This window comes from Physcomitrium patens, chromosome 13 (genome assembly GCF_059467195.1).
Source record: "Physcomitrium patens ecotype Gransden chromosome 13, ASM5946719v1, whole genome shotgun sequence".
Classification (NCBI taxonomy): domain Eukaryota; kingdom Viridiplantae; phylum Streptophyta; class Bryopsida; order Funariales; family Funariaceae; genus Physcomitrium; species Physcomitrium patens.
The window spans coordinates 14,445,166-14,457,932 of NC_143422.1; the positions used below are offsets into that span (position 1 = coordinate 14,445,166).

A 12,767-nucleotide genomic window follows, 5' to 3' on the forward strand; every position below is an offset into this window, starting at 1 on the left:
TATTATCTCCATACTTTTTTCTTCCAGTATAGGAAAGTTCCACAAAGACACCTAGAAAAATTAAAAATTTGGTAAAGAATTGTTTTAGTGAGAATTCTCAATCTTTAATTTTGTTTTAGAATGGACTATAACAAATGTTGCAAATATTTCAAGGACTGGAGACTAGGTATAATTAATCCAAATGTTATTTTCAAAATACTTTTAACTAATTGGATTATTATTGCACTACATCCACAATAAGCTGACGTAAAACAATCTTTTATATATAAAATGATAAAAATAGTCTTATATTAAAAAGGAAACAAGCATCTAGACTTTATCTAAGTTTTTTTTTTCTTATATAAACAAATCATTAGATTTAAGAATTAAATAAATATTATAAAATATTAGACTATAAAATTTTATAATGGATAGATGAAAGAAATGTGTATAATAGATAGACAATATTTATAACTCTGGTAATAGTAAGATTTAGACTTTTAAAGAGGTGATATATATATATATATATATATATATATATATATAGGAGTTTAAAAAGTATTATTTGAATACTTTACAACTTTTATTTCACTATTATGATATAATATTATGGATACAAGATTGATAGCACCCAAGAAAGAAGAATTAGTAGATCTATATGACACAATAAACAACACACAATCAATGGTTATCTTTCAGTTCTATAAACCAAGTTTAATTCCAAAAATAAGAACATGACAGTTAATCTTTATTGAATGGAAACCCAACCATAATTAAAATAAGACTTAAATAGAAATATTGGACAGAATATTTATAAATTAGAAGGATTCTTATACATATTAAGGATTATTTTGAAAAATAATTAAGAAAATTCAAAAGCTTTAAAATTATTCTATACCCAAGGTAATGTCATTGATTTTAACCTCCTAAGTAGTGGCAGAAAACTAAGAATAAATTAACAAGATATATATATATATATATATATATATATATAGCAAGAAATTACTAAACTTTGAGAACAAAGAATAGAATCTAGCAAAAGAAAAATAGAATTGCATTATAGAACAAGATCATGAGTTTGATTTGTTCAAATTTTGATCTAAAATTATTTAAAAAGAAGTAAGTTGTGCTTATGTGGCTAATTTGATATAAGGGCTTGGTATTTAATACATAGAGGGTTTAAAGTCACCATTTTTATTTTTTTATTTTTTAAGCCAAGTTTGCTTCTCCAAATCCTTAAAAATAATATTCATTTGTTTTTAGAAATACAATCAAATTAGCAAAATATTGAATAATCTCTCTTTTGCACAAATTGAATTTTGAATATAGGTGTTGAAGGCCTTCAAAGATAATCACAAGAAACTGGACTATCTTTGCAAGATCTCTCCCACCTTAATTCAATTGTTTTAACTTTATTTGATATCTATCAAAGGATCTAATTTGTGGTATATTTGGATCCAATAAAATTCAAAAGAATTTAGATGGAAAGAATAGAATGATATCTAAGTTAAGAAAATAATTTGGACAAGTATCATAAAATATAAGAAATTGTCATAGAAAAAAATAAAAATGAAAATACAGATGAAAAACAACCAAACCATAATTTAATCTCTTCAAATAAAATAATAAAAAAATGGAATAGGTTATGGATAACAAAGAAAATACTAGGATATAGAAAAAATGGTGTAATTAAATGAAATGATGGGATTACACTTAGTGGGATCATAGTCCATTTCAAACTTCACTTGCTATTTTAGTAACATAATTAATTTTGTATATTTTACCACTCTATTATCTACTTAATAGAGCAACTATTTACATGTAAAAAATAAAATAATGATTAAAAATTATTTATTTAAATCAATGATTCTTTGATACCATATTGTTAAAATTAAATATTCTTAAAACAAGTTTTATATGCAATGTACTACAAATAGTATTTGTAGGTTTTCAAATTTTATTTTATTTTGTTATATAAAGACACCAAATTTCTTAATATTACAACTTTGATATGTTTGATTGTTTTCTTTTTTCTTCTTTTAAATTTTTATTATCTCGTGTTTAATATATTCATTGAGAAGATTTTAAATGATTTTGAAACAATGAAATATTTGCGGCAAGGACTTCTAACACTTTAATGGAAAGGCATACATTCAGAAATAACTGTCAAATAAACCAATTATCCCTATTATTATTATTATTATTATTATTATTAAATGCATAAAATCATTTCACTTGACCAAAAAGATAACAATTAACCAATTTTGTTTTTTTTAAAAAAAGCTATACATTCAAACAAAGTTATGAAGAGCCTCTAGTGTATATATATATATATATATATATATATATATGTATAATTGCAAGGTCTAAAATTAGTGTGATAGTTGTTCAACTAAAAAAATGACTAGTTTTTTTTATTAAAAAATAATGATAATAAAATATATGGTTTTTATTTCCTTGTATAATTTAAAAGCACTTTTGTAACGGATTCCTTGACAACACTTTCACTTGCTACTAATAACAATCGTTTCTATGTGAGTATCATTATTTTGTGAAGCATCCAGAGTGTTTTTCTATATGTATATGTAAATATATATATGCTCACACACAAGTAAACGCTTAAACCATTTCTATATCTCTTGCTGATCTACACCTGAAATAAATGCAACTTTAATCTCCTACATAGAAAGTAAGGATTCAGTACTGGTCATTTACAAAATATATGGAAATTTTACTTGTGCATGAGTATGTGTTAGATTCAGGGCTCTCTTCAAGAAGTCTACCGATACAACCACAGACCGCAACGTTATGACTAAAACGCTTGCCAGTGTCGGGCTTGCATATTGTAGTCTACAGTAACGCTCGACCAAAAGATAATGTAGGAGTAGGAATTCAGGAAAAATCAGAAAATTCCGATTCTTTTGAGTGATGAATGAGAATCTAGCAGCGTATTTGAGAATTTCGGGACTGGTGCCAAACCTTATCTTCCACTAATTGATATAATTATGCTCAACGTTACATTTCCTTGACGCTGATAAAGAACGTTGAAGTTGCCAGATTCTGCAAGAAAAACGTCTTTGTAACCACTGTAATTAAGTTGCAATAAATTCAGTCACAGACTTGTATACCAGATTTTTGTAGAAAAGACTTGTCAACCATAATCTTGAAGGTGGGCGAACATCTACACCATCACCTAAACCTACTTAATAAAGCTATGTCTGCATGATAAGAGTGCCACTAATAAAATATGAACTGCGAATCAAAAGTCGGTATGATATAGACACACTAATTGAGGGTGCGTTACAGGCGACCGACAAAGAGGACATTCAGGCTTCTCGTTGCACCACTCTGCCACGCAATTCCTGCATCATGAAATGCGTCTCGTTAAGAGCATGTAAGCAGTTAAATATTGACATCGACTTAAGCATGGAGATCCTATAGGTTGGGATTAAGTTGGACGTATTGAACTTTCTAGTATATCAATCCGTTCTGATCATCTGCTAGGTTAACACAAGTTCGACAATAAGGCAAACTATAAAGTTGAAAAAAAACCAACCAACAGAAAACATGACCACACGGTGTTGCAGTGGGATGTTGACGTGGGCTAAGACAAAGCGGACATTTTCTCCTTCCACCTCCCTGCGCACCAAATCAACTAGACCACTGCTGAGTATAGAGTAGCTCATTCCAAGTCGTACGAAGTTGACAGATTAATCCATCCGGATTAATTTATCCAGAATAGTAGGTTAGGCACAATCATAATCAACCCCTCTGGGGATCCCAACACCAGGTTAGCAAACAGCCAAATGAAACTGACCCAGGCTCATCTATTATGGTAACTAATTAATGTGCATAAAGTCGTAATTTCAGAAAGGAAGCACTCGAAAACTAACCTCAGCATCTCCGGTATTGGCAGCTAATGTCCAGTCATCTCCCACTGATTTCATCTCTTTCTTGAAAGTATTGGTTCCATCAACATCTAAAATTGCTATACTTTGTCGTCCTGCACAGAAAAAGTACCAGACATACATCTGAATATTTATTCCACACACACATACACCATGTCAACATGCAATTTGTGTCGCTACTTCACCTGAGGACACTGCTGAAGGATCCCTTATTCGAGATCTCATAGACGTAGCCAGAGCAGGCAGAACACTGCGGCGCAGCCAGTCTCCACCTACAATGCTAAGCTGTATTAGCAGAAACATACCAAGCATATGATACCTGCAGCACAGCCCAGAATCAATGAACAAATAGGGAACGCCAGCCTGGAAAATTCAAAAGCTAATAAACCGCCAATAAAATAAAATTTCAAAAGATTTGTGCGATAGTATACAATGTCTTTCTATTCCACACTCAATACATATTTGAAAAGCATCCTAAACAAATGACACTCAATAGACTCCGAACATGTATACTGTCATACTCAGATATTTCAGATGGCCCGTATCTATAAGTAAGACCTCGTAAGGCGATGTGTCACCTGTTCATGACGAGCACACAGAAAGTGAATAAGCAACTAACCTTGGCCTCTGTTGTGCAGGTTTACCCATGAATATGTATTGTATGCCAGCAAAACGTTTCGCCAAATGGTAATAAACCCCTGCATATTACTCAAAAGAAAGCTGTCAAGACTCTGCATCAAGTCAAATACAATGTGTGGAAAGATCAGCCGACCAATATCTACTAAGCATCTTTAGACAAGGTATGCTTGCCAGATGTATACAATTTCGTCATCCTTAATGAATAAATAAGCACATTACATTTACAAACGGTCCAAAACCGCAAGATGACAGCATGCATCACATGAATCCAGTGTGCAATGACGACACCTAAGACCTCACAAACACCAAAAATCCACTGTACTAACATACCTTCAAAGTAGAAAAGCATGAGATGGGCCCTCAAAACAAGCAGAAGGGCTTCTTTTACGGACGGAAGAATCTGTGAAAAAAGAGTCCAGAAACGCTTGAATAAGCCTCACATTTCCAATTATGCAAATGCTCATGAGAATACAGATGAACCACCCCCTCAAACCCGTAACTCCTCAGAAGCTCGACTGCTACAGAAACCAGTTCACTTACAGTGGGCCATTGTTGAAGAGCTGCATTGTAACGTTGACTCATTCTTTGAGACCAGGATTGCCATATTTGAATGATACTCCGTCTTTGACTCAAGACAATATCCTCGCCACCTATCTCTGACGTCGATTCTTGAGTAAAACCGATTCCTCGAAGCTCTTCAGCATTTGCAAGTGCATTACCTCTTGCAGCAGCCCGAGCACTAGCACAACATCCACCAAGATGGCAAGTTAAATCATATTTACATCTAGTTCCAAAGGCACGCATCGTTCTGCTCGAGACAAATACGCTAGGAGATAATGAAAAGTGAGGCAATTATAGACCATGTACCCCTTGCAAAGAAAAAAAAAAGAAAAGGGGGGGGGGGGTGTCAACCGTGTCTTTTAGTGAAATTCATTTACAAACTCGCCAACAATCACCCATCCTCCAGGGTAGCAACAGGAATAAATATGCCGTAACTTTGTCATGGTTTAGACAACCTCAACCAATTACCAGAGTTTTTCATCAATCATAAAGAGGCGAGCATAACATAACTAAAAACTACGTGGTGCATACTAATGCTCGCCCACCCAGGGTCACAAGAGAATGTTGGAGTTGATTATTGTCCGTCTTCACATTTCTCACCTAAGACGTTCTGTCAGATACGGCAGCACAGTCTGGTAGAAAACAAGAAGTGTCCTGCGAGCCGGAGTAGCTGGAAGTTTTGAATTCACCGCCACCTACCAAAGAATGAAAAAAAATGACAAGATGAAATAGAAAAAGAATATGGAGATTATAACAATACCACTCATCAATCATTTGAACCCCAACTGCCAATGAATTCCCTTATTAAAAAAAGGGAAACTACGGTGATTGTGATTAAAAATAATTCAATCTCGTACATTACGAAACAACTCACCTGTGATATATCGCAATATTCCTCCCCAAGAGTCTGGAGACCTGCGCCAGTAGTTAATAGATAATATAGCACCCGACCTGCAAGTTTTGTCTGCAAGCATAAAGAGCTGTGACTCATCAACTCAATCTTTATCCCCTGAAGTATCACCAAAATGAATAACAAAAATGTACTCCTGCACCCGCCTAATTTGGATAAAGACGATGCTCAAGATCTGGGTGCTACATCTCAATTTCCAAATCCAAATGCTACCAAGACCACGAGAAGAACCACGGATCAAAGTAATGACACCAACCTCGTTTTGATAGGCCACAGCAAGTCGTGTTCCTGTTAAAAAAATAACAATTCACTTCAATCATGAAAAGGATGTTCAAACAATCTTGGCAGGCACGCCCATATTAGACGCTAAAACACTTGGAGCTGAGACAATCACTATGAAGCTTTCATACCAATCTTAGCAGTTGCTGAATTTTGCTACAACTTCCAGGAAAGAATTTGCAAGCCACGGGGGGTCAAAGCTCCATTCAAATCCAAACGCTCAAGCAAAAAAATTGGGAGGCGAATAAAATGAACACGATGCCTACACGATTTCCACAAATTGGACGGACAATTAACTTGGTTTGCACTTCAGAATCCAACAAACCCTTTCAAGGATCCCCGAACCTGAAGCGCCTGTACCAAAACCTCAAATCCCATCCAAATTCGCTCCAAACATTGCAAAATCCCAAAATAGTGAAATGTTGGCTAACCGAGTGCATGGCGAAACGCTTCATGAGCAGCATCGCTCAAGCTAGCAACATAGTGCTCATCTTTCTCCGCAGCTCGCATCACTTCCGGTTGCGCAGCTGGCGGAAAGAAGAAGCTCGGCAGGGAGCCACTTCGGCCGTTGCCGCTTCCTGCCGAAGCAGCAGAGGAGCTCTCCGCGATATCCATCAAACCACCTCAACCAAAATTCACCTGATTTCAAGCTTTAAAATCCGTCCACCAACCAACCGACCAGCCGAATTGGAACCTACTCCTTTCATACGAATTAAGAACCCTAACAGTGGAATATGGCATTAAACCCTGAACAACACCGCAACTCGGCAAATCTCCTCACATGAAACGCATCACTGAGAATCCCGCTGCCTCCAAGTTCGAGGCCACAAATCTCAGCATGGCGTCAACAGTGCAGTCAACAATTGGCAAACTCCGCAGCTAATTAAACACTAACAATTCGTGTCACAAGCTTGGGAAGATGATCTCCAGCACGTTGCGAAGGCCCTGCTGCAACCGAAATGCTTCCCCCTCCCCCTGCTACAATCTCGAGCCCCTATTCCTCAGGGAGTTCACGGGAACCGATGCCCGTGACTGAAGACCTGTTTCCGACCCAATTTGTCATGTCTGGATGTGGGCTACCACCTCATCTCTATTTCGCTTGGTCTGTTCGCCACGTGGGCGCCGGGATGGTCGTCACTGTTATTCTCTACTCTTAATTGCCACGCTGGACAGTTCCTGAAATCTTTGCCCTATTTTTTCATTCTGCACTTTGACTCGCCCTTTTGTGGGTAAAATGATTCTTAATAGACCTTGGTCGTTGTATTATGAGCAGAGCATTTGTGATGTAAACAATGAAAATTACTTATTCAATCAACCTTTATTCCCAAGATTCAATATTAAAAAATGAATAAAGTTTCTATTGGTATTGAAAAAATATTAATTGCAGAAATTATTCCTTTCCCCGTATTAATCCAAAGTCCAAGTAAAAATTAGAATTTGGGTTTTAAGGAGTTCAATCATAATTGCAGATGAGTTTATAAGGTTTTACTTAAAGTTAAGAAATGCTACATATTGTGTATTTTATGTATAAATATTTAAGAACATATATATATATATATATATATATTCATAACTTGCAATGTTGATAAACATGTAATGTAAGCATACATATATATATATATATATATATATATATATATTTCTTAGTATGGTCATTATTTTGAATTAGATATTTCACAATTTTTGAGAACCAACAATCTACAAATTCAAAGTTTCTCAACCAATATTAGAGATGCAAGTGATCAAAAAATATTTTTTCAAATAAGCTCTTGACATGAGTGAGACAAGATATGAGACATTTGTCATAAAGAAGGAATGCCTTTGATTTTGAATTAGAAGTAAAATATTTTTTCTCTAAAGAAACGAAAAATCAACTGCTCCCATGAGAGATTAGACACTCAAAAGTACTACTTCAAAGCCAATTATAATATTAATGATTATTTCAAAATGTGTAAACATCTTTTAAGATATGTCTTAATTTAATTTAATTTAATTTTTATTTCTTTTTGAAGACTTGAAAAAACAAATGATGATATTTAGAAGAAGATATTCATCACTACCTTGTATTAGAAATTAGTATCCAGAGATATTTGAGGAAATTTATATAATTCCATGAAAGATATGACAGAGAAAATTTTAAATATTTTACAGATTAACACAATTATGATATTCATAAGTGTTTATATGACTTAGAATAAAAATTAGAAAATATACACCGAGAAAGAAAAAATAAATAAAAAAGGAAAAGAAAAAGAAAAATTATATTAATGATTGATGCAACTATAATAAAACCAAACATTAATGTTAAGTAAATTATTCCACAGGAAACATTATTTTTGAAATTAAAAATAAATTTAACAATATGATTTACGATTATAACACAACAACATGAAAATTTCTAGTGATGTTTACAGTTTAGAAATTAAAGCATATAGATATTGAGACAAAAGATCTCAACTTTGAGAATCGATTTTGTTAAGAACTGTTAATTTTTAATCTTTAAAAAAATAATAAAATAAAATAAAAATCTTTAGAATGAGAAGATAAAAGTTTAATTAAACATATTCGAAATAAAAATAATTAATCTTGGTTGTCTTTAGTAGATCCAAAAAACAACTCAACTCTATATACCACACTTCTAAATTCATACCTTCTCTTCTTTCTTCTCCATTCCACATCTTTATCAATTTTTTGAAACTTTATATCTTTCTAATATGGAAGCTAATATTTTTAAGATAATAATGTTGTTGTCTAATTTGTCTTCTTTTGGAACCACATGCTTTTCCTATCAATAAAAGTAATACCAAATAAATTTTTATAGTTGTTAATCTTCAAATTATTGCTAATATAGACCCTATTAGGAATCAAATGTTAAATGAATTTATTTTGTGAATAACAAAACATCATAATTGATTGGTTTTTATTATTTTTTTATATATAAAAAATAATTCAACAATGACTTCAATTTAAACCTCTTATATATTGTTATTATTTTCTTTGAGTAGAATGATGGATGCAATATTTAACAAAAATATTTGCAATAATAATAATAAAGTATATTATATGATAATGATAGTAAGATTAATAGGCATGTATATTTACAAGAAGTATGGTGGTTGTACAATGATGTCATATCTCATTCTCTTGTTGCAATTATTGTTATTTATTTATTTAGATTAAAGTTGTGTATATTATTGTTTTCTTAAATTGATATTTTTAAGATAAAATATTTAGAATTGTTTGTGATATTGTATGAGTTTTTTGTAGTTATTTTTATGATTAAAATTGGAGCAACAAATAATGTGTAGGATTTGCTAAGGCAACCAATTCAATGGCTTTTGCCAAAGTAAACTTAGGCTTACTTTCTGTTAATAAGGTTTGTAAGATTGCTGTGTAGAATAAGTATATACTAAATTAAACATATGCATGGATTTAAAAAAAAAGAATTCTCTATTGTTTTGCAAGAAGTCATTTGATTAGTTTCCCATTAAGAGTTTTCTTTTAGACTATTGAATTGGTTTATGTTTTAACATTGGTTGAAGGTTTGGAAATTTAGAACAATTGCTATGCTTACAAAAAAAAAGGTGATATCATAATTAGCAATTCTTATTATAAGAACAGCAATATTTATATTTTAGAATGTCTGTAAAAGAATTTGTTATTGGTATAGGTTTTTGATAATTTTACATACTTATAAATTTAGTTTATTGACTTGATAATGGTAGATTATCTTGTAAATATATCTATTATGTTAAACTTAAATTTTGAAAAAAACATAATATTTTTAAAAAAACTTCTGTACTTTCAAATATACCAAACATGTTTATCAACTTGTTGGAAGTAATAAACACAACAGTTTTGCCAAGATATGTGAAAGATATTAGCAAGTTAAAAAGACCTTTAATTCAAAAAAATTGTCATTTTCAAACTAATCAATAGAATCTTATATAAATCACAAATCTCCTAACAATGGCAAGTGGATAGTGAAGAACCTGGATAATACATCAAAAAACAAAATGCACGATCTTGTCGTAATACACCAAGATTGGCAACAGTAAAGCTTGTTCATTATGGAGGAATAATCTCAAGTTCTACATCAATTTTTTACTAAGATATCAACTTCCTAGGGATATTGATGATTTTGCTCCAACATTTGATGAGGACAAAGCCCTCACAAAGAACTTGAGTTTGGGGTTTTTGCATGGTGGTCATATATTGAAAGAAAATCTGCGGGAATTCAAGCTCTTTTGTAGGGCTTAAATGAACTTACGAAAGTTTTTCCTATTCGAAGGTAGTGCGACTTGAAATGCAAAACTGCAGAGAATTCCAAGAGCCCCACTTCAAGCTCTCTTTTTAAGCAGACAAAAGGAAACTGGGATTGCTTCTCTAACGTAATGAGCAGGTATATACAGTATTAAAAGAACAACGGTGGCCAGATTTGAAGCCACTGTTGGAAATGCCAGAGGGAAGAATCTAACGTTGAATCGACAGAATGACACCCATCACCAGACCGGAGCTAGCCGATTGCTAGCTCGGAAAGAAGTAAGAGAGGAGAAAGGAAAAAAGAAGAGCAGAAAAAAAAAAGCGATACACATCTTCAATGTTCGCATGCAATCAATCTGCTAAAAGAATTTCTCACCGTGGCATCATGATGCGATCACGAAAGCATAAGGTGAAAGATGCCGAACAAACGCACCCCAGCTATGGAACCCACACTGCGCAAGCGGGGCAGTGGCGTCACCGAACCCCGCCAAACCCGCAGCCCCGATCGCTCACACAAATCTCCGTATAATCCATGCTGAAAACTGCACACAGGCGGAGTAACATAGTTGATTGCGGTGGAGATCACGAAATCGGAATTACCCACAATTTCAAACGATGGAATTGGAGGTGCAAGGGTGTGGAGAATGGCGGGAGGGCCGGGGCGGGAGAGCGAGGGACGGGAGGAACGGGATGGATAAGGTAGCCAGGAGAGAAGAGGCGAGGGGAAGAGTGAGTCTGTCCACATAAGCGTGACACTCGCATTGCAGCTACCTCCACGGACATTCCTTACAGATCGGTTTGGAGCTGCGGGGCTTCCTCGCGCGGTGTCTGACGAGGCAAGCCTTTTGGTCCAGTCACCGGAATCTTAAACACGAGGTGCGGACTTTCAAAGAAGAATTTGAGAAGCCCACACACCCCTCCCCTACTTTTTTGATTTTTTTATTAATTTACATTTACATTTTGTGAGGAGATTGATATTTTTGAAAAGTTTCAGGACAAGCTCGATACATTGCATGCTTACCCTCCGAACTTTAATCGGAACCGGGGCATCAGCAACTCGATTTTTAATATTTTTAGTATGAAACCGTATGCTATATTCGGAGACACAGAAGAGAATATGCGTTTCGATGAATTCCAACTTGCTCAAGTCAGCAGAGCTTCGAACGCCATCTTTCTCAACCATGACTGCACAACGAGTGTATAATAAGGATTGGAAATGTTCACAAGAGTATTTCGAGACTCCGAAATTCTGTGATAAAATATCTCCATCAATTCAGTTACTTATTTTTGGGTGCACATACCAGATTCCATCGCAGGTTGTTGCTCATCAAGTGATACAGGAGTTCGCCTCGGGACACTGCACAAGCTTCATGCCTCCACACGAAGCACAGTGTTTTTCTTTTGTTATATATATATATATATATGTATATATATTTTTTTTCTCTTCTTGGGGTGGCGAAATTGTTGTTGAGCAGCGCCACAGACCCAATGAAGAGGGAACCGCAAGAGGACGAATCAACCAAGCCACCTTGACCCAAAGGAGAATTCACTGTTGCGGTCCCCAAAAGAAGGGCCTACATTCACGCTCCGGGTACAGCACCAGAATCATGCGGAGGAGAGCTGGCGCGGGCACGGACGACGACTTGCAGGAAGGCAGGCAGGCAGGCAGGCAGGTAGCAGGTGTGCAGGGGCCAGCAGCACCACCACCGCGACAGAAAGGCCACCCTCCCCCAGCGAAATCACTCACCCCCAGCACCCTCCCCGGCATCCAAGCCAACTGGACGGCACCCAGCTGCAGCACCCTCCACCCCGGCCCCTTAGGGTGGGGTAGCGTAATTTAAGAATAAAGTCCAGATGATATGGGAAGCTTGCGTAACCTCGGGGAGAACCTCATTGGCAGTTGTGATACAGGCTAATCCCCCCCCCCCCCAACCCCCTCCATCCTCCAAACGAGGACCAGTAGTGGGGTGAGCGTTACGGTGACGTGCCGCGTGATCGTTGGATGTGTGACATGCCCATAGTCGACGCATCAATTTCGCTATCGGCAGCAGCACAGCGCTACAGAGTGCGTGACACAGTCGCAGGCAAGGAAGGGCAGGCAGCAGGAGCGTCGAATTCGACGGTCGTGTAGTCGTCACGAATATTGGTATTGGTTGGGGCGGGGTGGGTGGCAATAGTACCTAGAAAACTGCAACCAGACCGGTGGTGTGTAGCTTAAGTTAGCCCCT

General features: G+C 35.4%; 1 protein-coding gene and 1 long non-coding RNA gene across 3 annotated transcripts; both read right to left on the minus strand.

The window, feature by feature from the left end:
* Positions 1-3,037: 3,037 nt before the first annotated feature.
* LOC112290871 (peroxisome biogenesis factor 10) lies at positions 3,038-7,244 on the minus strand. 2 transcript variants are annotated; one of them, XM_024537671.3, is made up of 11 exons: positions 6,708-7,244; positions 6,254-6,285; positions 5,962-6,051; positions 5,688-5,782; positions 5,067-5,265; positions 4,857-4,926; positions 4,507-4,585; positions 4,073-4,206; positions 3,873-3,982; positions 3,536-3,618; positions 3,038-3,341 (listed from the first exon to the last, which is right to left on the minus strand). In XM_024537671.3, the coding sequence occupies exons 1-11, from the start codon at positions 6,889-6,891 to the stop codon at positions 3,239-3,241; spliced, it is 1,179 nt and encodes a 392-aa protein (XP_024393439.1). In that variant the 5' UTR covers positions 6,892-7,244; the 3' UTR covers positions 3,038-3,238. The 2 variants fall into 2 exon arrangements, with proteins under 2 accessions (XP_024393439.1, XP_024393440.1); XM_024537672.3 differs by having other exon boundaries at positions 3,536-3,634.
* A 3,077-nt stretch (positions 7,245-10,321) lies between these two features.
* Positions 10,322-12,285, minus strand: LOC149987972 (uncharacterized). The gene is made up of 2 exons (XR_016506137.1): positions 11,841-12,285; positions 10,322-11,724 (listed from the first exon to the last, which is right to left on the minus strand). It is a non-coding gene; the product is annotated as an uncharacterized LOC149987972 (long non-coding RNA).
* Between the last annotated feature and the right edge of the window lie 482 nt (positions 12,286-12,767).

Coding starts and splice junctions, on each gene's coding strand:
- LOC112290871 (XM_024537671.3), bottom strand. CDS start 6,891: ATGGATATCGCGGAGAGCTCCTCTGCTGCTTCGGCAGGAAGCGGCAAC. Junction 6,286..6,707: donor AGCGTTTCGCCATGCACTCG/GTTAGCCAACAT, acceptor TTTTTTTAACAG/GAACACGACTTGCTGTGGCC. Junction 3,342..3,535: donor TGTGGTCATGTTTTCTGTTG/GTTGGTTTTTTT, acceptor TTCATGATGCAG/GAATTGCGTGGCAGAGTGGT.